This window comes from Chelonia mydas, chromosome 11 (assembly GCF_015237465.2).
Source record: "Chelonia mydas isolate rCheMyd1 chromosome 11, rCheMyd1.pri.v2, whole genome shotgun sequence".
Taxonomy (NCBI): Eukaryota; Metazoa; Chordata; order Testudines; family Cheloniidae; genus Chelonia; species Chelonia mydas.
Genome location: NC_051251.2, coordinates 79,244,468 through 79,271,873, shown reverse-complemented (window position 1 = coordinate 79,271,873; position 27,406 = coordinate 79,244,468). Strand labels below are relative to the sequence as shown.

Here is a 27,406-nt window from a genome sequence, read left to right as displayed (position 1 = left end):
TTTTCTAGTGTGTTGTCATGATTCTGAGCAGGCCACGGTCGCTGAACTCACCATGACAGGTTTCAGAGTAGCAGATGTGTTAGTCTGTATCCGCAAAAAGAAAAGGAGGACTTGTGGCACCTAAGAGACTAACCAATTTATTTGAGCATAAGCTTTCGTGAGCTACAGCTCACTTCATCGGATGCATGTAGTGGAAAATACAGTGGGGAGATTTTATATACACAGAGAACATGAAACAATGGGTGTTACCATACACACTGTAACGAGAGCGATCAGGTAAGGTGAGCTATTACCAGCAGGAAAGCGGGGGGGAGGGGGGGAGGAACCTTTTGCAGTGATAATCAAGGTGGGCCATTTCCAACAGTTGACAAGAATGTGTGAGGAACAGTGGGGCGGGGGGGGGGGAGGGAATAGTTTTACTTTGTATAATGACCCATCCACTCCCAGTCTCTATTCAAGCCTAAGTTAATTGTATCCAGTTTGCAAATTAATTCCAATTCAGCAGTCTCTCGTTGGAGTCTGTTTTTGAAGTTTTTGTGTTGAAGAATTGCAACTTTTAGGTCTGTAATCAAGTGACCAAAGAGATTGAAGTGTTCTCCAACTGGTTTTTGAATGTTATAATTCTTGACGTCTTATTTGTGTCCTTTTATTCTTTTACGTAGAGATTGTCCAGTTTGGCCAATGTACATGGCAGAGGGGCATTGCTGGCACATGATGGCATAGATCACATTGGTGGATGTGCAGGTGAACGAGCCTCTGATAGTGTGGCTGATGTGATTAGGCCCTATGATGGTGTCCCCTGAATAGATATGTGGACACAGTTGGCAACGGGCTTTGTTGCAAGGATAGAACTCACCATGTGTCCCTGCTGTACAGTGACAGGGCCAGGTTAACACCTTTGACTCTCTGGGCCCATTAATGCCATTGAAATGATCACACCATGCCCCAAACTTTCTGTTCTGGGTTCCCCTCTGCTCTCTGCAGCAGGGATCCAGAGAGTCCCTGTTAACTCCTTTGGGGATAAGAACCGTGGGCTGGTGCAAGGCTGGAATGAGTGAAATGCTCAGAACTTTTGCAAACTGAATATATATTTGGTGCACTGAACCCTTGGGGGACATTGGCTTTTCTGTTCCTCTGGGAGCTCGGTGGAGGGATTTTACGGAACCAAAGCTGACATATTATGTGTGTCGCCAGCTGGCCAGCTTGGGGCTTGGGCAAAGCAGCAGAGACAGAGTGGAAGTTAAAGAGGGGGCACATACCTAGCCTCGAAGGACACACACAGAGCCTTGCGGGGGCGGGGGGCTGGATCTGGATCCTGACTGACAAATAGGGCACCCAACCGCATGCCCCAGAGAGACCCAAATGGCTGGCACTGCCCTAGTGTGTGAGCTCAGCGTGGCCAACCCCAAACGTTCAAAATCACGACTCAGATTCCCCCCAGAAAGCATGAGGCTGCCCCAAAGTCATGCCTTGAGGAAGTGTATAGGGTGGCGTATTTTTTTGGTCTGTCTTCTCAGTTTGAGCTCCCACTGCCGTGTGTGTGTCTGTGTGTGCTCCCTACACACACTCCCTGACATATCGTGAGTAAAGGGAATTTGGCCTCCACACCCAAACTGCGGTCCTATTGCACAACATTGTACAAAGGGCTGCCGGAAAGTGTGGAGCTTCCGGCTTCTTCCCACCCCCACCCCAAATGCCAATCAATTAACTCTGCACCCGCCCAGCCCCACATCTGTCCATCCCCAGCCCATTCATTGATTAGGTCTCCCCAGCCCCTTATGAATTTTTGTGCCCCCCTCCCACCCTTGCATCTGCCCCGACTCCCAGACCCACATCAATTCTGCCCCACCAGCCCCACATCTGTCCTTCACCCCCAGCCCCACTTCTGCTCCTCCTGCAGCTGTGGAGGGTTCTTCCCCCACGCCTCCCATGGAGGACAACTTCTCTCCCTTCCCTCCAACGGCAGGGGTCAAAACGGCACCTCTGATTACAGAACGGTGAGCGCTTCCCCAAGACACACACTGTGTTAGTGGGCAGGAGGAGGAGATCCCAGGGCCACGGACTAACTGGCATGGCTGGGTGACCACTGCAGGTTGTGGGTACAGAGGGGTGTGTTCGAGCATTGAGCGCCAAGTGGTTTTCTCCTCCCACATCATAGTGCAGAGAAATGGCAGAGGCCTAATCTCAGCGCCAGCTCTGGGATGTGAATTTGGGATTGTTGCCATCACTGAGGGCACATCACGATTAAAGACAAGACAAGTAAGCCATGTGACAAACTGGGTTCCCCTGCGGGAGAACCGGACCCCTTTACACAGGATACCTTACTCCACACACTTCAACAGCACAATAATATTGTATACAGCCAGTTGATCCGACTGCTTATTCTTTGGGGCTCAGACCCGCTGTTTTCCCCCTGTGGTGTCTGGACCCTGATTGTCACAAGCCAATTATTAATTATGAATATTTATCACCAGAGGAAAGGAGGGAGGGAACCAATCCAGAACACAAGCCATGAACAAGGGTGTAACATTCTATACCTTGGGGGAGCGTCCCAGAACCCCCATACAGTATTCCTCATTTCTATATCAGCTCGGTCTTACATACAAAGCAGGCCTTGTAAGGGATCACAGTGCGGGCATCGGGCAGGGCATTCCCAGCAGGTCGGACAACGAACCCACACTGTAAGTGCGGCTGAGCATCCCTGGATTGTTAGCACAGGTAAGCTGTGTGTGCTTTTCTTGCTGAATGAGCGAGAGGTGTCCCTTGGAGCTGGTCTCTTCTCGTGCACTGCGGCCATTGGTGAGCAGTGACAGAATTCTGGGCCTGGCAGGTCCCTGTCCAGGTTGGGGCAGACTTTTGAGCGTAAGTTGTATATTTAACACTTTCCTAACACAAGGCTCATCCTCCCACTTCAGAGAATAAGGAGTGTGATAAAAGTTGGACAGTCTGAACAGGGCTGGCCTTACCATGAGGCAAACTGAGGCGGCCGCCTCAGGTGCCAGACTGTGGGGGGGGCGCCACTAGGACCCAGAGTGTAGAAAATGGTGTCTGCTGCTGGTGCATCTGGATTCTCTCTGCTCTAGATGCACAGAGAGGGTGGAGTGCTGTGCTGGAGAAAGGAGGGCACAAGAGACAGAACAGGCAGGCAGGAGAAAAGCAGAGAGGGAATAACAGAAAGCAGCAGGAGCTGCAGGGAAAGAGAGGAGAAGGAGCCTCTTATGTACCTCTCTAGCACCCCAGGAGCCTGGACTGATTAACTCCAGCATCTCAGGGAGCTTCCTGTTTCCTGCTGCTTCCCTGACCCACTTGAGGAGAACAGGCAGTCAGCTGAAGTAGTAGGAGCCAGTTAGGCCCTTAAGACGCTGACATCTTCCCTCACTCAGGCCCTGCTACCAGCCTGCTTATTTGTCCCCTTCAACTGAGTGCTGGGAGCCACTATAGCTGGCCCAGAACAGCAGCCATGAGTGAAAGAAGAGAACGCCCCTCTGGGGCAGCATTCAGCAAAAAGAAAGAAAGCAAAGGAAGCTTTTCTATCTAAGCAGGAAGGAGTTCTCCTGAGATACATAGACACAAATATTCACGGTGAGCCTTCCGGCCCCAGTGAGGATGTGAGTGGAGAGGAGATGCCTGATCTTCCAGTTAGTAAGAGTGCAGGTGACCTAGCAGCTACTGCAGCATCCATATCTCCATCTCAAACGGATGTAACCATGCACATTCCTGAAGAAAAGTGTAGATCAGAGAAGAGTGTGGTGGAGGTGCAAGAAACAGCTGCTACTGAGTTTAGTTCCTTAAGTCTAGATGATCCAGGACTGCGGACCCACTTGAGCAGTAGCCTGAGGGACTTCCTTGTACTGCGTGGGCTACAGCAAGTGAAAAACTTCATGTTCCCCAAAGACAATGAAAATAGAAGTTTCCATCCAACACATTACTGGTGTGAAATCCCCAATGGTGACAAAGTAGAGAGGCCATGGCTTATGTACTCAAAAACCCAGAATGCTGCATACTGTTTTTGTTGCAAACTCTTCCAGTCTAATGTTCCAGCCACATTGGGTTCTACAGGAACAAAGGACTGGAAAAATCTGGCTAGAAATCTGGCATGCCATGAGAAGGCAGCAAATCACCAGAGAGCATTCCATAGGTGGAAAGAGCTTGAGATGAGATTAAGGTTAAAGGCCACCATAGATGATCAGCAACAAGAGAAGATTGCATTAGAGTCTCTTTACTGGCAAAATGTTCTGAAAAGGTTCATTGCCATTGCGACAATGCTTGCAACCCAAAACCTCGCACTGCGTGGCACTTCAGATCAGCCGTATGTGCCAAACAATTGAAACTTCCTTAAAATTGTGGAGCTGATGGCTGCGTTTGATGCTGTACTCCAGGAGCATCGAAGAAGAGTCACCACCCAAGAAATGTACACACACCACTACCTTGGAAAAACAATTCAAAATGAGACCATACAGTTACTGGCAACAAAAGTCAAACAGAAGATTGGGGCAGATCTGAAGTCAGCAAAATATTACTCTGTTATTCTGCACTGCACACCTGACATCAGCCATACGGAACAAATGATGTTCATGGTGCATTTTGTAACAACAACAGAACCTAGTGAAAATGTCCCTGCAGTGGTGACTGTCAGAGAGCATTTTCTAGAATTTATTGACATTGATGATACTACAGGAGTTGGTGTGACAAATGTGCTTCTTAAAAAGCTGGAAGATATGGGAATTGCGATAGCTGACATGAGAGGTCAGGGCTACGATAATGGTGCCAACATGAGAGGAAAGAACAGAGGAGTGCAGACACGGATCTGAGAGTTAAACCCTCAAGGTTTTTTTGCCCCATGCAGTTCTCATTCATTGAACTTGGTGGTCAGTGATGCAGCATCAGCTTCGAGCGAGGCTGCTGAATTTTTTAACATAATTCAAAGCATCGATGTATTTTTCTCTGCATCAACTCATCGATGGCAAATTTTGAATCAACATCTGGGAACATCCTTTCTGACACTGAAACCATTGCATGCCACATGATGGGAAAGTCGAGTGGAGGCAATAAAACCTATCAAACACCAAATTGGAAGACAGATGTGCCATAGTTGCCATTATTGAGGATAATGCTATGACAGGAACTGTTCGTGGGAGAACAGTGGCAGAGGGAAATGGAATCACCAGAAACATAAATAACTTCCAATTTCTGTGTGGTTTAGTGTTGTGGCATGACATACTGTTTGTGTCAAAAATATAAAGGGAAGGGTAAACATCTTTAAAATCCCTCCTGGCCAGAGGAAAAGCCCTTTCACCTGTAAAGGGTTAAGAAGCTAGGATAACCTCGCTGGCACCTGACCAAAATGACTAATGAGGAGACAAGATACATTCAAAACTGGAGGGGGGAGAAACAAAGCATCTGGGTCTGTCTGTGTGATGTTTTTGCCAGGGACAGAACAGAAATGGAGTCTTAGAACTTAGTAAGTAATCTAGCTAGATATGCGTTAGATTATGATTTCTTTAAATGGCTGGAGAAAATAAGCTGTGCTGAATGGAATGGATATTCCTGTCTTTGTGTCTTTTTGTAACTTAAGGTTTTGCCTGGAGGGATTCTTTATGTTTTGAATCTAATTACCCTGTAAGGTATTTACCATCCTGATTTTACAGAGGTGATTCTTTTTACTTATTCTTCTATTAAAATTCTTCTTGTAAGAAACTGAATGCTTTCTTCATTGTTCTTAAGATCCAAAGTTTTGGGTCTGTGGTCACCTATGCAAATTGGTGAGGATTTTTATCAAACCTTCCCCAGGAAGGGGGGTGCAAGGTTTTGGTGAGGTTTTTGCAGGGAAAGACGTGTCCAAACGGCTTTTTCCCAATAATAAACCCAGTTAGATATTTGGTGGTGGCAGCGAAAGTCCAAGGGCAAAAGGTAAAATAGTTTGTACCTTGGGGAAGTTTTAACCTAAGCTGGTAAAAGTAAGCGGAGGTTTTCATGCAGGTCCCCACATCTGTACCCTAGAGTTCAGAGTGGGGAAGGAACCTTGACAGTTTGAAATAAATGTTGTAAGCAAGAGACTCCAAGGTGTTGATCTTGATATATCTGGAGCAATGGAACAACTGGACAAAGGAAAGTCATACCTACAATCTTACCGGTCAGATGAGGGATTTCAAAACATTCTGAAGAGTCCACAGAAGTTGGCAGAGGAACTTCACACTGAAGCTATTTTCCCACCCATTCAAGAATACAAGAGTCACCGAAGAAGAAGACATTTTGATTACGAGGCATGGGATAATCCCATAAGAGACCCCAAACAACAATTCAAAGTTGAATTCTTTAACCAGGTGCTAGACTGTGCAATACAGTCAGTTGAAGAATGTTTCATGCAGCTCAAGGAACACAGCAGTATATTTGGGATGTTGTATGATATTCCAAAACTCCTCACTATACCTGAAGAAGACCTACGCCAGCAATGCAGGGCACTAGAGACAATGTTGACACATGATGACATGCACGGTATTGATGCGAGTGATTTAGGTGATGAACTGAAAGCCCTTTCAAGATACATTTCAGCAGGATCAACTCCAAAGGCTGTTCTGGAATATATGTGCACAAATAAGACGACCACCCTCTTTCCAAATGCTTTTGTTGCTCTGCGCATACTTCTAACACTTCCTGTAACAGTTGCCAGTGGAGAATGCAGCTTCTCCAAGCTGAAATTAATAAAAACACATCTACGCTCCACAATGACACAGGAGAGGCTGGTCAGCCTTGGAACCAGCTCAATAGAGCATGAGCTGGCCCAGACTGTGGATCTTCAGCAGGAAGCAGTTCAAATCTTTGCAACCAGGAAGGCACGGAAAGCACCACTTTGACTATTCAAACAGATAAAAATGCCGGTGTTTACTATGCAGACAAGAAAAGTTACATTTGCCATTCAGGCATTTGAAAGTTAAGTGTTACTTAAAATTTTCGAAGAAGGCATTTTAAGTTGCTAGTTCTCCTTTATTGGGATAAGTAGCAGAGCAGAACCATGAGAGGAGTAGAACAGGAAGAAGGCGGAATTGAGACCTTTCAAAGTTTTGGCCCATGTGAGGGGCATGGGGGGCGTCATTTGAGCTCCCCGCCTCAGGTGCCAAAATGTTGTGGGCCGACCCTGGGTCTGAAGCAGGGGGGCTGGAGCCCAGGGGCTCAGCCTTGGAGGCATTGAGGCCATTTGGCCCACCATGAAGGAAGAATGAGATCACTTCAGGGTCTGACACACTGAAGGGGTTCCTCCTAGGGATGGCTTAAAAGCTAGGGTGTTGTATCAATTCTGTGGATCTGGGACAGGTGTCTATGAAGGAGAATTCATGGATGGATTTATAACATTCTCCTGGCTTCACGTAATGTCTCAGGCTCATTCTACATAAAGAGCTGCTTACTTAAGCAAAAAAGACCTCAGACCAGGCCTACTCGGTAGACTTCTGCTGTTGGGCAGGGGTATGAAGAGGTGTGGTCCCTGAGCGACAGAGCTGTGCAGGCAGAAGTCTGTAGTCTAGATGCAGCTACGCCAGCAAGACTGATGAGCTTGTTTCATCTGGGGGGCTAGAATGAGCTACACTGGTAAAAGTGCGGTTTTTGCCAGTATAAATGGCTGTTTGCCAGTAGGGTGTACCAGGAAAGCTATACCAGCACCATGCTCCTAGCGTAGACATTGCTTCAGCTGTCCAGACCCTGTGATCACAGGCAAACATCAAACAAGGCTGACAGATTTTTGCCAGACTTTTCACATCCTTTTCATTGTTTGATATCACACAAGTCCAAATCATTCCTACCACTTTCCGCTCTGTTTGCTCGTCCCTCAGAGCAGAGGTAGATTTGCTACTGAAAGGTTTTATGAATCGCTTTCAACAGTGGAGGGGTTTTTCCATTGTGAATATTTCCTTTTTCACAACCAGACCACGGCTCTGTACCGAGACTGAGTTTTTAGCAGCTTCAGCACAATATTCCAGGCAGCGAATGGAATGAGTTTCAAATTCTTTCCCTGAGGACTGGCTGCTGGGATATTTGTCGTGATAGAAGAGTATTCAGATGGGCTTCCGCTCTCCCTGCGACCACGCTGAAACCCTCGCCGTATGGCGTTCTCACACACACTCACACGGGCAGCTTTGGGGACTTAGAAATTTTATTGTCTGGGACAAACCCAATGTCTCCTGTTCTGATGGAATATTTCTCACGATATTTGGGGGTCTTTCTTTAAGCCCCTATTCTTGGCGGTCTCGTAATTACAGGGGAATCTCAGCTTTCATTTTTTAAAGAAAAGTAAGAGCTGGTGTACACCCAGTCCTTGCCCTGGGAAACTACGTCATTCACGGGGGTGATTTTATATGATATAGTTAAATCAATACAATCTCTACTGAGGACATAGTTGAATCAGGACAGAGATATCCTATGCCAATATGGATTATTCCCCTTCCTTTGCAGAAATATATTATATTGGCATAAGCACCTTTAGATCTAAGGCTATGTCTACACCAGGGATCGGCAACATTTGGCATGCGGCCCATCAGGGAAATCCGCTCGCTGGCTGGGCTGGTTTGTTTACCTGCAGCATCCGCAGGTTCCGCCGATCGCAGCTCCCACTGGCCGCGGTCGCTGTTCCAGGCCAATGAGGGCTGCAGGAAGCAGCGCGGGACGAGGGATGTGGAGGAGGGAAGGATGTGGGAGTGGTCTGGGCCCTGCCGGCATTCTCACTCTTGTTCTGGGAGTGCCACTAAGTGCATAGTGGTTCCCAACACCCTTAGAGGACGGCTGGGTGCTGCAATGTAGACAGGACTGACCCAGCTCCCATTTGAGACCTGAGCTGCACCACCCCAGAGGGTGTCTGCAGAACCCTGCACGACTTGAGGGACGGGGAATGTGGATCAGAACTGGGTTCTACTGCAAACCCCATTCAGGTGTTAGCCGGGCCAGAGTCATTCTGTCCAGGGATCAGTTTCTGTGGTGGGTGGTTTGATGGTGCAGACAGGCCCACAGACGGGGAGGGGTGAGGGAGAACAGGCCACTGATGGGGAAACAGGATTGCCAACCCAAATATTCAACAATCATGAATCAGGCTCAACAAAACCCAGGAGACTGGCTTTAAAATCATGAGATTATGTAAGACTAACAGCTTTGGGGTTCATTTTATTTTCCTTCTGCTTTTTGAGCCTTTAGGGTGCACTGGGGGTCACATTTTGAAGCTTCCTCCACAGCCACGAGGGCAAGAAACTCCTTTTTCTTTGAGAATGAAGGCTGAAATCATCACCTCTTCACTTGACTCCAGTAGCTGGGGCTTTAAGGAAAACAATCATTATCATGAGCATTGGCAACACTGGGGAAGGGGCAGTGACCAGCAACGGGGGCAGCCTACTAGCAGAGAGAAAGAGAGAGAATGGGACAGAGATAAGGGAGTTACAATGGGATCGTGCAACATAGAAATGCCAGGGACAAGAAGTTTTCAACACCCTACTCCTTCACCCCAGGTCTGATTTCTCTGTATCAGGAGACATGGTGGCTGCTGGGGGAGACAGGGCTTTTGCTGGGAGATGGGCCCCTCTGCCTCAGTGATTTCTCCCGCCCTACCATCTCAGACCCCCTCACTGCAAGGAGCCCACACTTCAGTTTTGCCCTGCACCCACTACCCAATGTTGTTTAAAAGGGGTTAAAAGTGAGGCATATGTGTCTCGTGTTGCAAATGTTTCAGATCCCATTCTTTCTAAAATGAGCGGAAATGACAGTCAGAGAAACACTCCCACCCAGCTGGGGCTGAACAGAGGAAGCCATGAGCATGGGGACCGATGGCAACTAGCCGCCCGCCAAGTCACTACAGCCCATCAGCATGTGCTTCACGCCCATTTAGGGTGACCATATGTCCCGATTTTATAGGGACAGTCCCAGTATTTGGGGCTTTATCTTATATAGGCGCCTATTACCCCCCACTCCGTCCCGATTTTTCACACTTGCTGTCTGATCACCCTAGGCCCATTGAACTGAATTCACCCCCATTACACAGAATAACCAACGTGACAGAGACCTTTATCTACCCCTGACAGGGTCCTACTCAGCATTACCTGGCGGTGGTGATGGGGTGAACTGGGGGATTTCCAGGTCCTGTCAGGGCTATTAACTACCTTATCAGACTCCCAAAGAAAAGGCAAACCCAGGAGCCCAGTGAGTGCGATGGGGCCAGTGAGCGGCAGATACGTCCCGGCATTTCCTGGCCCGGGGGAGTCTCCGCCCATGGAGGGGAGTGAAACAGCCACAGGGGCAGTGCGGGGGCAGGAGTGAGAGCGCCGGGACCCTGCTGTATGGGCTGCTCTGCGCTGCAGACTCAGCCGCATTGGGGGGACCTGGTCCCAGCGCGATGGAGGGAGGGGTGGGGAGAGCTGGGGAAGGGGATTCAGTAGCTGGACTAGGGGAAGGGGAGTGAGAGCCCAGCCCCAGGGCTTGTGTGAGCAATGGACCCACTTTTCACCCCTGGCCACACAAACACACACCTCCTCACCTCTGCCTTGGACCCTGCTCCTCCAGCCTCTACCCTCCTTCCCGCCCGTCCTCAAACCTTCTTCTCTAGGGAACGCTCAGCCCTTCCCTCTATGCCCGGAGCATTTAAACACGGGTCAGTGCCCCAGGGCTGTGCAGCGCATGAGCTCCCTGGGCAGGGCCATGTCTGTGGGGCTGTCTAGGCTGCAGCCAGTGATATTAAGAATCACAATAATCCTGCCGGCAGCGCAAAGGTCTGTGAGCTAGCACATGGTGGGAACCGCAGTTCTAGTTGGCCTGTCCAGGGCTCTCTCTGCACATGGTGGGAACCGCAGCCGTGCTAGTGGTTCCCAGGCAGAGCAAAGGGGGAATAAAAGCTAGGAAGAGGCAGAACCCCAGAGAGGGGGTGAGAAAAGGGCCCCCAGCATCGCCAAGCACAGAGCGTGCAGTGAACCAGAGGCAGGAATTCAGCTCCTTTCCCTACACATTACTCACCCAGACACGGAGCACAGTACTCCTGGACTTATTCGTTATTCCAAGGGTTTTTCCAAATAAACCTGGAAACAATCTGAATGTGGGAACCGTTTCTGACTGACCCGTGTCACAAGCTGTAATTCCTGGTCCCTGATTGTCTGAGTGTAACTCTTAGAAATGGGGTTTACAGGCCATGACCCCATGGGGGGGACGGGTCGATGACAATGGGCTGGGTGCCTATGTAACCCCCCCACACTTGCTGGGTGTGAGGTTCTAGCCCATCTAGGGGCACCGAGACCACTGAGAGACAGAGGTAAAATGAGTCTGCTCTACAGCCTTAGCTAACGGCCAGTTGGCTTTGAGCTCATGCAGTAGAGGCTCCGGCCCTAAGCTCCAGAGGCCCCAGGTTCTATCCCGCCCACTCACGACCGCGTGATACCTACATCAAGGTTCTGCATCCCCGAGGGCTGAGCCCTGTCTCCTGGCCCAGGGAAGATGGGAAAACACCAAGACCCTTAGGGACTAGCCTGGGGCCCCTTCTGATGAGCAAGCTGTGACACAGGCTAGTTCCTTGCTGGCTCTATTGCTCTCCGGATGGAGCCCTGGAGGAACCAACCTCGTGTGACTCCAGTGTGGTTCCTGTTCTCGTCTCCCCAGGACTCCAGCCTCATCCAGATGCCAGTGTGGGTGAGGCGGGACCAGGCCCTGGAACTTAATATCTCAGTAGACACAAGCAGGGGATTTGCAAAGGGGAGGGGCCCAGCTGTGGTATTTTGGGGTCGGGCCTGGGGGACAGCAAGGCAATAGGGGGAATTCAGAGAAGTGGTTGCAGCAGCCCCAGCAATAGGTGACCAAGGTGGGACTGTGGCAAATCATTTTATCCCTAGGGGGGCTGGAAGAAATTGGAACTGGATAGGAGGTGTCTGAGACAGCAGGGGAAGCGCTGGCAGGATGTGGGGAGAAGGGCAGAGAGGAGCTAGGTGGGAGGTAAGGAATCTGGATCTGAATCCCAAGGGCTGCATGGCTGGAATGAACAATCCCGGCTCCTCTCACAGATGGGTTGGGGACTGAAGAAACAGATTCCAGATGTGTCTGTGTCTGCAGGTTTCCTTCACCAGAACGAAGCATAAAGAGAAATAACAGGAGTGGCTGGATGATGGTTCTGAGAGAAGGACGACCCGGAGTAGAGGGGGCAAAATGTCACCCGAAATGGGCCCCATGTGTCAAAGAAAACTCCATTCGTTGAACCCCGTGACCAGTGTGTTATCACGCAGGAGCCTCACTGAGCGCTGCCCTGTATTTGGAGAAAGGCATCACCAGCCATGTGCACGTCATTTATAGGCATCCTAAGAAGTTTCATCAGGCTGATTCCAAGGAAGACAAATTAACTGTCGCTGGGGATTGTTTTCTATAGTGAGGGACTGAAAAGAAAGGGAACAGTAACTGTGTTTTATTTAGATGTCCAAAGTACCTCCCCATCCATTTATATAATCCAGATCCTGTTTTTCAAACACACACACACAGGACACCACATGCCCAATGCCAATTGCAGAGAATTACTTTAGAACCGTGCCCCCATTGCTCTTGGCATTTCTTCAGGAGGCAGAACCCCGGCCATTCGTTAATTTCCCTTTGAGTTCACTGCACTCTGCTGGCGTCTTAACCAAAGGTTACAACCGCGAGAGAAGGCGTTAGGGCTCTGGCTGAACTCCCTGAGCTGAATGCCTGTCTCTCTCCAAGCCGCGGGCAGCTCCAGGGGCTGCTAGATCCCTTTAGACTGTAACGATGAGCCATCTGCAGCTGGGCAAATGCTGTCTTAGCTTCTCTGGGTGTTGGCTGCGGCTGCTGCTCCTCTTTGCAAGGAGGAGCTGTGCTCTGCTAGTGCAACGAGTTCTCCAGTCTCAGCACTCTCACCATCACTCACTGATTCACACACTCAGTCCCTGGGTTCCCATCCCCCTGTGCTCAAACACAGGCTCTTCCCCGCCCATCACCCATCTCTCCTAGTCCCTAAACACTGGATCGCTCAAGGTCCCTGGAGGTCTTTGTGAATAAAGGGCACAAAAGGTTCCTCGGATACCCAGTCCATAGGACACTGGCTGGGGAACCAGGCAAGATGGGGGAGAAGATTCCAGCTGAGGCAGGGAATCCCAGCAGCTGGGAAGGTGGACGGGCTGATCGGGCCTTTTCCTTTGCTGACCCTGGCAGAGCCAGAGGAGGGCTGCTGTCTCCTAACAGCAGAGATGGGTAACCAGTCTCTAAAAAGTCAAACGGTGACGACATTTGTGGAATCAGCAAATATATTAACTGTCCAAAACCTTAGTTAATGCAGAGCTAAGGTTGCCCGGCGCTGCCTTGTGCCCTTCCACAATGGGGAGAGTGGCTAAACTTACACCGCTAATATCCAAGAAATTAAGGTAAATGTCATACCCACAGTGCAACCTTAACTCTGCCCCCTTGTCGCTGGCAATAGCCACTGAGAATGGTTCAGTAACGGTGTTGCCGTAAGAAGTAGACATGAAGGACTCAGAAGATGGACCATTGCTCGTGTTGTATTCTGCAGATTTGAATCCTAGAATTCATCTGCATGCACTTGACTGCCTGCGCTGTGTGAAGCGACTAGCTGGAACGGGCCGGCAGGGCTGTCGCTGTGGTAGCAGGAGAGGTGCAGGTGTACTTCAAAAGGGTCAGTTATGCTCCATTGCAGTGCTGAGTTCTGCAGGGTCTGTCAGTAGAAACGCACAAGGGAGTGTGGCCACGGAGCCTGTCAGCCATCTGACTCCGGGGCTTACTGCGGGGCCAGTGAAAGCCATGTCCCCCAGGGAATCCTCCGGGCAAGGGTGAAGCCATGGGAACATTTTGTCGTTCTGGGGTGGTTTGTGTGGAGCACGCTCAGTTTTTGAGTATAAGTGAGAGCTGCTCACTGTGCCTGACCTACCCCAGAGTCTTCCCTTAGCAACAGAAGGTGGCCGAATTTGTCCTACACTGCTCATCAGTGCTCTATTCCTGAAGTGTTCTGTCACATCTGCAAAGGTAGAGAGCAAATGTGTGTTACCGGTACGCTGGGACTTCACTCAAAGAGGGCAGAGTTAAGGTTATGTTGTGGGGGTAGCATGTACTCTAATGTAATATTTCCTGCTTTTCATGGGGGTTAAGTTTGCACAGGGTTTCAGAGCAATCTGAATGGTAAAAGCAGCTCCTTACTGGGGGGCTGTATCTGAGGAACCCCGAGACCAAACGACCACAACCTCCCACCACTAGCTCTGCCCCCGGCCCAGATGAGGCACGGCAATTTTCAAGACAATCCAAGTCCACATGTGGGTTTTAGAGCACACAGGAAAACTGGCAGTTAAAAAGGAAGGTAGTCTCGACTTTAGCTGTAGCGGTGCAACTGCTCCGGTCTAACCCACTTCAGCCGGCCCTCGTCAGGGCACTTATTCACTTTCTCCCCAGTGGGTTCTCAGATGTCTACTGCGGGTTGATTTCTGACTGAAGCTTTTCCCGCACTTGAGGCACTTATAGGGTCTCTCCCCAGTGTGAACTTTTTGGTGCCTGGTAAGGTTTGAGCGCCGACTGAAGCTTTCTCCACACTTCAGGCAGGTATAGGGTTTCTCTCCTGTGTGAGTTGTCTGATGCCTAATAAGACCAGTCCTATCACGGAAGTTCTCCCCACACTCAGGGCACTTATGAGGTTTAGATCTCTCTCCGGTGTGGATTCTCTCATGTCTAAGAAAGGATGACCAGTTACAGAAGGTTTCCCCACACTGAGAGCATATGAAGGTTTTTGCTTCTGTATGGACTCTCTGGTGGCCAATAAGGTGTGATCTCTCACCGAAGCTTTTCCCGCAGTCAGGGCACTTATAGGGTTTTTCTCTCGTGTGGATTTTCTGATGTTTTTTCAGGGTTGGGATGCCAATAAAGCTCTTCCCACACTGAAGACATTTATGAGGTCTTTCTCCTGTGTGGGTTCTGCGATGTATAATAAGGTATAAACTCCGACTGAAGCTTTTCCCACACTCGGTGCATGTGTTTTTCCTCTCCCCTTTGGAGGATCTCTGGTGCATCATGTTTTTACTAAGATTCTTCGAACCACCGTCACGTTGAGTGGATTTACCCGCGTTCTTCCCTGGCTGGTTTCCCTGCTGTCTCTCTGGCCTGCACTGAGACCCACCGGCTTTTCCGTGCTCTGGACTCCAGGACACAGTCCCTTCAGATCTACCCAATAACGTCCCGTGAGTTTCAACTTGCTCAGGATCTTCCTGCTGAGGGTTCTCTTCCACATTCTCACTCACCATTCCCTCACCTGCTGGGACAGAGAGAGAGAGAATCTAAACATGAGTCATTCCCTGCGCTGGAGAAGGAAAGGAGAGAAACAAACCCAAATAGCACTGGAGAAACTGAAAAATCAGGAACAATATCCTCCCCAAACTTTTCCCAAGGGAGAGAGAGAAAGGGACAAATCTGGACACCACATCCCATCTGAAAAATCAGAGGTAGTGAGGGCAGGAGAGAGGGCGCTACTGCCAAGTGTCTAGAGTTCTAGGAACAACTCTGACCTGGCTAAGATGAAGCAGACCCTGGGGGACTTTAGAAGTAGGGTTGCCAACTTTCTAATTGCAGAAAATCGAACACCCTTGCCCTGCCCCCTGCCCCGAGGCCCCATCTCTGCTCACTCCATCCCCTTCCCTCCATCACTCGCTCTCTCCCACCTTCGTTCACTTGCTCATTTTCACTGCAAGGCCCGAGCAGGCACCAGGAGAAGGACAGGAGCTGCAATAGTTTGAATGTGGGAGACGGAACGTTTGACTCACTTCCCCTCACCAGGGAGAGATTTTAAACACTGCTTTTTAACTGCTTCTGCAATGCAACGAAGATACAAACAAAATAAAACAAAACCAGGCTTCATGAGCGTGGCCAGTGAAGCGACTTACGTTCACACTTCCGGTCTTGTCTCACTCCCACCACAAGCTCCTTCGCTGCTTTTGTCTTCAAAAATCCAGCAAACTCGGCACACGTCATTGTGTAGTTGAAGTGCACGAATAGCTCAGCTTTCACCAGGTCCACACGGGGCCGATTCCTTTCGTCCATCCTCAAGTTCTTCATAACACTGAAAACACGTTCCACAAAGGCGTTGGTGGGTGGTACAGCAAGCACATGCTGCACAATTTTAAGTAAGTTCGGGGCCTCCCAGCGCTTAAAGAATTCTACCCACACCTCGGAGACACTGATTCGACGGTGGCACTCTTGCTGCTGGGGGGACAATGGCAATTCAGCATCATTTGTCAGACTCTTTAGGGCTGGTAGCGCATCGTTCAGTGAGCACATTTCTGTAAATAGTTCGTCTCCGTCTACTTGAATGTCCCAGTTTGCAGTCAAAGCACACAGTTTGTCTAGCTCAAGAGGTCCGTCTAGATTGAGTGGTGCACACAGCACATAGAAAGAGTTTTCGCTGAAATCAAACCACTTTTCTAGGTACTGCAGCATGCGTGTGTAAGCCCGTTGGGCATCTCCAACAAATTTATTCTGCTCATTAGGCGGCAGTTTCTTCAAGAACTGTGTCACCTTGTACCCATAGAAGCCTTGCTCTTGTCGGTTCTGAATCTCTCTTCTCAGCCTGTTGAATACGCCATACAGTTCAGTTACCTGAACGTAATCACTTTCAAGAACCTTTATGGTGTTGTTAAATTGGCTCAGAATGTTGTGCACGAAGTAGACGTACAGCTCGGGAAGCGTAATAATGTCATCATCGGATACTGCATCCTCTTGCTCAGAGAGAAAGGCCCATATTGCGCAGCTCACTTTTTCCTCTCCCTTCTTCACAAAGTAAGATTTGAGGGCAGGCCAATGCTTCAGTAACCTGTCTACGGCAGTGAAAAGGGTCAAAAAATGTGTAGGTACATGGCGTAAGATTTCCGAATAGTCTGTCTCCAGGAAGTCAAAGAACTCTTTAAGCTCACTAACGTTCTTTGCACTGGACGAGAATTCACTGAAAACCTTGATGACCAAGTTCTCTACATCATAAGAGAGCATTTTCAAGCCATGTTTTGCTGTGTTGTGCACTATGTGAGTGCTGCAATGCCCTGGCACAAGGTTTGGTAAATCCAACATTTGTTTTAGGTGCACCAAAACAGACTTGTGCTTTCCAAAATTGACAGATGCGTTGTCTGCTCCATATGCCACAATTTTATTATGTATCAGACCAGCATTTTGAAGACAACTTCTTATGTTGTTTGCGATTGCCTCTGAGGTCTCATCTGCATCCTCGAAAAAGTCTAGGACACATGTGCAGCTTCCCTTATCTTTATTAAAGTAGTGGAGGGCAACTGGGAATAATTTTGTGTTCCCTTTATTCCAAGCATCTGTCACTATTGAGAACGATGCTGATCCAATGTCTTGCACAGCCAGTTTTAATGAATGAGGGGCTAATACATTCTCAATCAAAGCCTCCGCTTTTGTCCTTCCACAGTGAATTTTGGAAGCTATCTTGGAATCAGTGAAAATGGAGGGGTACAGTTTATTTCCACAGTCTTGAGAATGGTAGCTGTGGTGGTGTTTAACTCCATGGTATGTTAAGAGCAATTCAGCCGTGCACACCTGTTCTTCTTCGGAGGTATCAGGCAATATGAAGAATTTATCGATTATACTGGACTGGACTTGTGCTCGTACTTTGATTTCGTGACCCGCTGTCTCTGCATGATGCTGGATAGCTTTTACAGAATCAAACTGAATCTTGAATTGAACACGACAAATAGAACAGTATCCCGACTCTTCACTTGCCTTTGAAAGCCAATTCCGATACTCTGGGAGTTGCAACCACTCGTCTTTAAAAGAGCACAGCCTTCGAATCCTTTTCTTTTCGGGTTCCGCCATTTCACCTCGCACTAGTGTGACTGCAGCACAATTTAGCTGATAGATAAAACAGTGTTGACTGTGGATGGGGAAACGCTAACTACATTACTGACCGTTGATGCCGGGTGGCTTAGCTCTTTAAAGGCTAGTTGGTCCCTACTGCTTCTGATTGTAGACTGAAAAAGTTATTCAAAGATTCAATCAAATATATTGTTTTGACAGATATATTACGCTAATTTCAGGTTTTATTTTTTACAGCACACTAGAAAATGATAGAAAATTATTGTAACTGGACTTATGGTGTCCGGTCAATACTTCTGATTGCACAGGTCCCCGTAAAACTGGACTTTTTCTATTCTATTCTATTGTATTATATTAGCCTCTATAATTTGTCATAAGCTATTTTCTGTTTTCAGTGGAGCTCAAGTTAACACAGGTGTTTTGACCAGCGTGTGTAACATCCGGTTCTGCAAAGACCTCTCTATATTTGCATCAGTTCAATTAGCACCACCCTGCGAACAGCATGAAACTGCAGCTGGCACATCAAACAGAAAACGGCTTGCTTACAGTGTCACCATTTTTCATGGTTAGTACAGTTTTATTAAGCCATGACAAAACGATGTGAGAGCTATAAGATAACAATATCATTTACTTTGGATACCAGCTGCTCTCAAGATTCACAAAACAAGGCATTAACCTGTTGATATATTAACTCAGCTGTGTTAAGATAATAGAGTCAGAATTTTGTTTTAACCTTTAAGACAATAAAAAACCCACCCAGAAGAGAGCAGGGCATAGTTTAAAAAATATCTATCTGCCATATACATGTAAGATGGGGATATTCAATGGTCATCATCCTGTCCTGACGCTTACACTGTCACCTCATCTCAAAATATCGCCATATTGGTGATGGGCAGTTGCAATGGGGTGCTATTTTTATGGGTGTCAAGTAACCTTGAGACTTGTGGCCACACCAAAAATGGTGGTTTACTTGCACAATCTGGAGTGAAGGCAATCCTTAATTTATAGGATTTGGACCCTCTGCTAGAATAGTGGTTATTGCTAAATGCTGTACAAAAGAAGAGGACACCGGCTAACTGGAGAAAATGCATGTAATAACTAACACCCCCACCCCCCCAAAAGCCATGTTTTAAAGGTTTTATATACATATAGTTAAAGGAAAACAACAGTACATTACATGTAAAATTGGTTATAAATGGCCCTAGGTAGATTTCAGTAACATCAAACTGCATTCTGCTAGCTAATTATCATTACGATTAAACATCCACCTTAGTGCAAAATACTGGGTAGGTGCTTTAGGGCTCAGACTAACCAAAAAGCAAGATTAATGCAGGTCACCTTTTCCGTAACTCAGTCGATACAAAGCTACTACTCACTGCTTTTTACCACTGAGTAATTTATATTGGAAAAAACAAAAGGACCTGAAATACTGGATTAATTACATTCCTATTATGTGGGGACCAGCCAAAAGTCTCACCATTCCAATGCAAAAATACTAGCTGTATAGAGGACAGAGAATTAGATTAAATCCAGTGATATATCTTCTAGGTAATATTTCTTTTAAAAAGTGCTACATGGTTCCACCTTAAGTGCTCAACACATTGAAGTAATGTTGTAAACATTATTTATTTGTATGACAGTAGCACTTACACCAGACAATTGTGCTAAGCAACGTACACATCTGTAACATACAGTCCCTGCCCCAAAGACGTTACCGTCTACATATGAGACAAAAGGTGGATCTAGCGAACAGACAGGGGGAGCAATGGCAGTGCAAGCTTCTCTGTGTTGCCCTCACCAATGTGCCTCAGCTGTGCAGTGGAGCCTCCCAGCCATGAGGTATCTTGTTGCTCTTGATTCCCACTTCTGTCTCTTTGCTGGGAGTGCCAGTTGTAACACGAACGTGGGACTGAACCTAGGGCATGATGCTGCAAGCCCTTGTTCACCTGAATATTCTTATGGAACCGAATGGGACTAATTACTGGCCTACAGCTGGATTCACACCCTTGACGTGAAGAGGAAAGGGTCTGGCTCCCGTTAACCAGTTTTCTGAGCCTCCTAATCTCCCAGCCCTTCATTGTTGGGAGACTGTTCTCCACACTAATAGATAAGGCTACATTTTAGTCCTGGGTATTTTTAGTAAAAGTCATGGACAGGTCACGGGCAGTAAACAAACATTCACAGCCCCTGGCCTGTCCATGACAGTAACATTCCAACATGGCCCCAAACGAACTGACAACAGGAGCCCTTGGAAAAAATTCCATCCCAAGGAAATAAAAATTCTCAAAAAAAGGAGGAGAAGGGTTCAGCAGGTCGACCTCAGGGGGATAAAAACAGCTGGTGACCCCGAGTCCCCCAAGCCTATTTCTCACAGCCACTGGAGCTCCCCTACAGAACAAAACTGAATTAGCTGGAATTACTTACCAGCTTCTAAACAACTCACAAGAATGAACTAGCATACAAGGTAATTAGCTGTACCACAAGGCCATATTACTCACTCACCCATCCTTAGCATGTCCTCTGCTCTGCCTCCTGGTTATCAAGTACCCCTCTGCCTGCTGCCACCCCCTCCCAGACAAGGGTTCATATTTAGCTCCTGAGTTGGGAGTTAGATGCTATCATATCTTGTGTGGGCAAGGTTTTCCTTATAAAAGAGCTTTCCCTTTACCAAGAGTCCTCAAAAAGAATTTTAGAAATTAAACATATAAATCCTAGTTCTGTCAGAATATGTACTTCAGCAGGGTTGTTATTAAAGATCATGTATATTTTCTTAATCATGTATGATTGTACGTTAATGTCTCTTTTGGTACTAAAAACAACTTTTTGAACATTAATTTTACTTACATTTGCTGTTTCAAATTTAGAAGCAGAAACAGAAATCCTGAATGATTCAGCCTGAATCGTTCTGTTCTTTGAGCTGGACTTCTCCACTCTGTAGCTATGTTTCTTTGTCTGTGTCACCCATCACAGTAGTATCTAAGCACATAAATACTAAATTACAGGACTTTTATAATCTCACTGTGATTTTTACTTTGTAATATCACCCATAAATACGTCGCAATTTCAGCAATGGTGGGACTTTTCCAAATCCTTGATTGGATTTAAAGTTTGGACATGTTTTTAATTATATGGCCTGAACACTAAAGGGAAATCTCAGTAAGGAGTATCAGATACTGTGGTGGCTAGAGCAAACAGGGCCCTTAATACCTAAGGACAGAACATCTGGGAACTACTAAACTTGCTTTTCATTCCAGCAGCTACAGGACCTTCATTAATTTCTTGTGTATTGTAGTTCATTTGGGAAGTTTTGCAGCTTTAACAAACAGGTTTGACACTTGCTTAATTCTCATCCCCAACCTCTAGCTTGCTCCCTGCCTGCGGAGGTTAGCAAACACAGTGGGGGTGGCAAGGGTTAGCCCATAGCACTGCTATAGGCCGCAGACCCAGGCAGGGCCAGGCCACTGCACCAGGGCCCAGGATCGGCGAGAGCCAGAGGTCCGAGACCAGAAGGGCCCCACTGGTGAGCTGGGAAGAGGCTGAGGCACGCAGCACCGACAGGATGTGGGGCCCTACAGGGGAGGATGTGCAGGAGTCCCTGAAGGCCACAGGACCCCGAGAGGGGCTCTCTCGTCTGCCTCCCCTCCAGCAGCCCCATTCCCAGAGCCCCTTGCAGCGCTCTGAGATGGGGATACCTTGAGCTCCTGGGTGCTGGCGACGGGGAGACAGAGGGCAGGGTCACCTCCAGGGCATGGACCGCAGCTCAAGTCTTGGTCAATAGGAGCTGCTGCTGCGTGAGGGCAGCACGTGAAGCCCCCCTGGCCACCCCTCTGCCTGGGAGTCGGACATGCTGGCCATTTCCCGGGAGCCGCGCGGAGCTGGGCAGGGAGCCTGCTCAGCCCTGCTGCACCTCACCAACAGGCCGTTAACGGTCCGGTCAGCAGTGCTGTCAGCCACCAGGGTCCCTTTTCAACTGGGTGTTCTCGTCGAAAACTGGACACCTGCCAACCCTATTTAGAAGGCGCTGGTGGGAATTACAGCTTCGCTTGCTGATACTTTACTGTGTCAAGTGATTTGATTCCTCACCCTCTCAGCAGCTCCCTTTCCTTTCCCTGGCTTTTCACCCCATTCCAACCAGGAAACCACATCAACCCTGAAAATCCTGCTCAGGGGTAAGAGAACAAGCGAGACCTGATGATTCTGCGGGATATTTCTCACAAAGCATGTTCCGTGATTTTAAACCTGAGCCCGTTATAACGCAGTACAATCCTAAAAACAAACTCAGCAGTATGTCTTCGTCAGTCACATTTCTTTCCAAATACAGACAAATTCCTTCAGTTCAAAAGGTGTATGTACGGGAGGGGAGGGGGATCCGAGAACATGTTATATAAATATTTTTAAAATAGCGGGAACGGGGGCAAGGTGTGAGGAGCTTTGTTTTTTTTAATCAAACTTTGAGGATGAGATGGAAAATGGCAAAATCTGAGGAGATTTGATATTAATAGTCGATAACTGGAGAAAAATGTGAGGGGATTTTATATCCTTATTCAGTAACTAGGGAGAAAAGAGGCGACTCAAGGGGAATTTAGATCTGTACTCAGAATTGGAGAATTCAATAAGTAATAGATAAGATGGTAAGAAAACTGCTTTGTTGCAGAAAGCACAACTTTTAGCACACACCACAAATGTGAGTGGCGTTGCGACCCCGTGCACCAGGTTGCAACACTCACCTTCGTTCCCTCTAAGCTGCGTGGCCGCGCACCAAGCTCTCAAGAGCCGCCCAGGCAGGTGGGGAGAGGTGCCCCTCCCCCGGCCCAGCCCAGGCCCACCGGAGCTGCCACTCTGTGGGGATTGGAGGAATGGGGCACGGTATCCATCCCCTTTGGAGGGTACAGGACTCTGCCGCCCACCTGACACTGAACAAGGGTTTAGGGCCTGTTTGTGTGTGTCCGTTTGTGGTACTGACTGCACCGAAACAGCTACTTTAACGAGCCGTGGCCATGACTTTTGAACAAAAATACACCCACACCCCCAACTTTCTTACAGCATTAGTAAGAGATAATTAGAGAGAAATTGTACAAAATCTGGGGAGATTTTATCTCTATCTTGCGTAACTGATGCCCCCAGGTCAGCCACCAACATGGGCAGCAGGGACCTCTGGGTGATGCTGCCTTAACAGGGGCAGGGACAGGATGAGCTGGAAGGTCCCGGGGCAGTTGGGAGCGGCAGGAGTGGAGGGTGGACAGGGGGTTGGCAAATTGGGTCAGGGCAAACTGGGGTTCATCTCAGTTGAGGACACTAAGGGACAGATTTTTAAGCAATATTTATGCACCTAAAGACACAGATGGATGCTTCTGAAAACCCCACTAGAGACCTATCTGCATGTTTAGGCACCTAAGTCCTTTTTAAAAATATGGCCCGCACTCCAGCAATGGAGGAGGGGCCGGTGATTGGCAGCTGGGGTCGGGCATGGAAGTTGGGCTGAGGGGAACTGTGGAGTTGGGGTGTGGCAAACGGGCTGGGCAGTTTATTGATATTCCATAATTTGGGGAAATGGGGCACTGTCTGCAGAGGATTTCATATCAGTATTTAATGAGTAGTTGGGAGTTTAACCCAGTCACTCAGGGTCCAGCCAACTGCCCCGTTAGCAGCTGGGCAGCACCACTCCCCCGTGTTCTGTTCTATTTGGTCCTCATCCCTGCAGGGTCCCAGCACCGTCTAGCCGGGCACCAGCCACACGTCTCGCATTCGTCCCCTGGGATTCTCGCCTGCTCCCTCCTCTCCCCAAAGGGGAATTTCCATGAGGTTTTTTAAAATGTAATTTATTATTTGTGTGTCTGTGGATGTGATGCCTGTTGTCTCTGCGAATTACTGAAGGCAGGTGTAAAAAGTGCACCTGGCCCTGGGAAGGCAGCATGGGGATGCTCTTGTCCCACAGCCTGGGAGTGGCTCCTGAGAAAGCTCTATCTCCAGCCCCGATGAGCTCTACCCCACCTGCTCACGGCTACGCTGTGCCCGAGGAACGGAGCTGTGGACCATGGCTCTTCTCCTGAAGCTTCAAATGATATTTAGGTCCCCTGGGCCCAGACCACTGAGCAGCAGAGACTGAATGGGGGGGAGGCTCCCGGCTGTGATGTTTACTACATATGGGGCAAGACAGCAAGTGAGTCAATTTTAATGTACATAAAGTGTGTGTGGGGGGGGATTAAGACATGAGGGGGAAAGTTGATTAGTGGGGAGTTTATTCCCCTTCTTCAGGCCCTCTCCACATATCTGCGATAGTAACTCAGGGCAACACTTTCTCTGCAACACAAGGGGAAATTGTCGCAGATTAAAAGGGTAGGAAACATTGCATAATCCAAGGTTTGTATATGTTGTGTATTATTAGTAAGAAAATAAGGCAACATCAGAGGGATAATCTTCAAGAATTTGAGAGGGGGGGAGAGAAGGAGGGGGAGAAAGAAAGAACATTCTGTTTTTACCCCCCTTCAGAAACATCAGGGCAGCTGAGTCTTGTCTCTCCTGTTGTTGCTGGGGGGCTGGTTAGGTAACTGCCATGTGCATCACAAGTTTTCCCTGCTTCTCTTTGAAAATGGGGGGCATTGCTGAATTTTGAACAAACAGATATTTTCTTTCAAGTATTTACTAGAATCAAACCAATTAAAAAAATGTTTAAACTATCTGAATAAAAGTCCCTTCTCCTCTCAATCAAGTCATACAGCACCAAATTTTCACAGGCTCTGAGCACTCATAGCTACCACTGATTTCTGGTGCAGTGATGGGAAATCTGGCTCTGAGGTACTATGGGGATTAGTGCTAAAAAAAATCCTGAGATAAGGCAAATTAAAATTGATTCTATTTCTTCAATGCTACAGATCTACTAGTTCTCCAGGTGCCACAGCCTCTCTTAGGAACGTTAGGGTACTTAAGACAAGAACTTACAATATTTACAAACAAACATAGCAGAGGAGAAGAAAAAAAAACTTTGGACCTTTTTACTGATCATAAAAAAGCAAAAAGGGTCACAAAACTGGCCAGTTTGTTCTTCGGCAGGCCACCTTTAAAAACCCTGGGTACACCATCTGACTCGCTGTTCTGGCTGGAAGCAACAGAAGCTAAGTAAACTGGCTAAACCTGTAATCAGAGCTCTCTGCCACCGTGTAGTCGCTCTAATAAATAGCATGCGGAGGGGACAGGGAAAGTGCCAACACTAGGAGAGGAAATGTCTCCCTTTGGGGATGAAATGTGACAGACCTTTTCTCCCCAGCAAAACATCACTATTTTTAAAGCCACTATTAAGGCCTGGGTGTGTCAAACAGAGATTTATTAAGGGGCCCCCTTGCTCTGTGTGTGGCCTCAATAAAAAATAGTCAGTTTGCTCAGATGTGGGGGGGAGGGAGGGAGGGCAGGACCCTGATGCTTCCAAGAGATCTGTGTGCAGCATTTCAGGGACCGTTGCATTATTCCCAGCAAGAGGTGTGCGTGAGGAAAGGTTCATAAACACACACATGCTCCACGTCATGCTGGGCCCGACATGTCGGACAAAGCAAACACATCACTGCCAACACTTCCATGTTGGGTAGATTTGTCTGTCTGGCAACGCAGGCTTTGAGGGTGGAGTGGCTGGGAAGGGGGTTAGATTAAATAAAGGAGGAATAAAGCCCTCCTCCCGTGTCCCCTGTGCTACTTGCTCTTCTCCTCTCCCTGTTACTTCCTGTTACTTGTTAAACCTACCACATTTCAAACTGTCTTTCCCTCTCCTCCCCTTCCTTCCTTCCTGTTCTCTCCGTCTTATTTTCATCCTTTCCCATCCTGGCAACTCTGCTCCCCAGAGATACAGCGGAGAAACCCCTCCGGGGGCCTGTTTATGACCCCACGGCCATCCCTTTCTCACTATTATCCTCCCATTCCCAGGTTTGCTCCTTGACCAGTCAGCAAGTGTGAAAAATTGGGACAGGAGATGGGGGGTAACAGGAGCTTATATAAGAAAAAGATCCCAAAATCGGGACATCTGGTCACCCTAGCTGAAGGCAGCAGCCCCCTTGCCCGTTTCCTCGGCTCTGATCCCTCCTACATACATATTAACAAGTGAGCCGATTCCCCAGGGTGCAAGATCTGAGGCTCCTGGGGCAGTCTGTGCAGACAGTCACTTTCCTGCCCATCCCCAGCCCTTTCAACCTCTCCCTCACTCCTCTCCCTCACTCCCCAGGGGTCTCTGCCTCAGGAGTTAATCCCAGCAAAGATGGCGGCAGCAGAAAGCCTTGCAACAGGCTGCACAGACAGGCTCCTGTTCTTTAATCTCCCTGCAGCCATCACAAGCACTGTCAGCCGAAACATTCCAGTGACCCAATTTTGGGTCCCAATCCACAGGTTGGAAAGTCCGGTCTAGAGCACATGGAGCCCCCTCCCCAAGGCGTGGGAGCATGTGTAATTCTGTGTGCAAGTGAATGACAGAACGGTAGGAGACGTGTCATTCCATGTGTAACAATCTACAGAATTGTAATTTCAGTTGTCTCACCCTCTGCGCTGTGGCGGGGGGACTCGGTGTCACCCGGCTCCCAGGTCCTCCGGTTGCTGGACATTTTTACTACAGTGTCATCAGAACTGGGCTGAGTTGGGCATCACTCGAAAGGCCTCCCTCCCATGAACACGCATGTACCAAGCACGTTTGTAATTTGTTTAAATTATACTTTAACACAGGCACGTCGTCCCAGGCAGCCTCACAAAGATAAACTGTGGCCCTTGACCGACGATCCTGTGACAAGGTGGGTGAGGTCATATCTTTTACTGGGCCAACTTCAGTGAAGGTGCTGCAAAGAAGGGCTGTCTTAGAAAAAAAGAGGAGTGGGTATTGGGGGGACATGGTCTTAAACTGCTGCAAGGAAGGTTTGGGTTGGACATTAGGAAAAACTTTCTAACTGTCAGGGTAGTTAAGCACTGGAACAAATTGCCTAGGGAGGTTGTGGACTCTCCGTCACTGGAGGTTTTTAAGAACAGGTTAGACAAACACCCGTCAGGAATGGTATAGTTACTACCAGAGAGCCATGCCATCCATAGGACGGATTGGGGCAGTCACCCCGGGCCCTGCGCTTTGGGTGGCCCTGCTCCTCCACCGCACCCCCGCCTCAGGAGGACCTGGCAGGGCCAGGGCAGTGCGGGAGCAGGGGCCAGCAGCCGTGCTACCAGCCTGGCCCTGCTGCGCCCTGCCAGCTCCTGGCATCGCTCGGAGGCAGGGCTTGGGGGAAGGGGTGAAGTAGGGGCGGGGCCTAGGGTGGAGTGTGGGGGGTTGTCCCGGGCCCCACACCCCTCCTAGGGATGGCCCTGGTTATTACATGGTCTTGCCATGAGTGCAGGGGACTGGACTGGATGACCTTTGAGGTCCCTTCCAGTCCTACACTTCTACGATTCTATGCCATATTTTCTCTTCTTTCTGCCTTTTCCCCCCTTTCTTGCTGTTTTAAAACTTTCCCGGTTATCTCTGAAAGGTGGCTGTACCTCTGTAATATGTAACTAGGTCTATGATTATAGTTTCTCTTTCTATCACTCATATTTGGTCACCTTTGTGAAATTGTCTAATCAA

General features: G+C 48.4%; 1 protein-coding gene across 7 annotated transcripts in view; it reads right to left on the bottom strand.

The window, feature by feature from the left end:
* Window positions 1–12,393: 12,393 nt before the first annotated feature.
* LOC114021903 overlaps window positions 12,394–27,406 on the bottom strand; it is a 139,248-nt gene continuing 124,235 nt past the window's right edge. For 2 of the 7 annotated variants that reach the window (XM_043525092.1, XM_043525090.1), the window contains exons 2-4: window positions 20,674–20,805; window positions 15,891–20,217; window positions 12,394–15,265 (exon numbers count right to left, since the gene is read on the bottom strand). In XM_043525092.1, coding sequence (XP_043381027.1) covers window positions 14,394–15,265; window positions 15,891–17,829 — 2,811 coding nt within the window. In that variant the 5' untranslated portion in view covers window positions 17,830–20,217; window positions 20,674–20,805 and the 3' untranslated portion in view covers window positions 12,394–14,393. Of the gene's footprint in view, window positions 15,266–15,890; window positions 20,806–21,912; window positions 21,989–26,344; window positions 26,890–27,406 lie in introns of those variants that run through there. The other 5 variants (XM_043525094.1, XM_043525091.1, XM_037913169.2 and 2 more) reach the window with 5 other exon arrangements.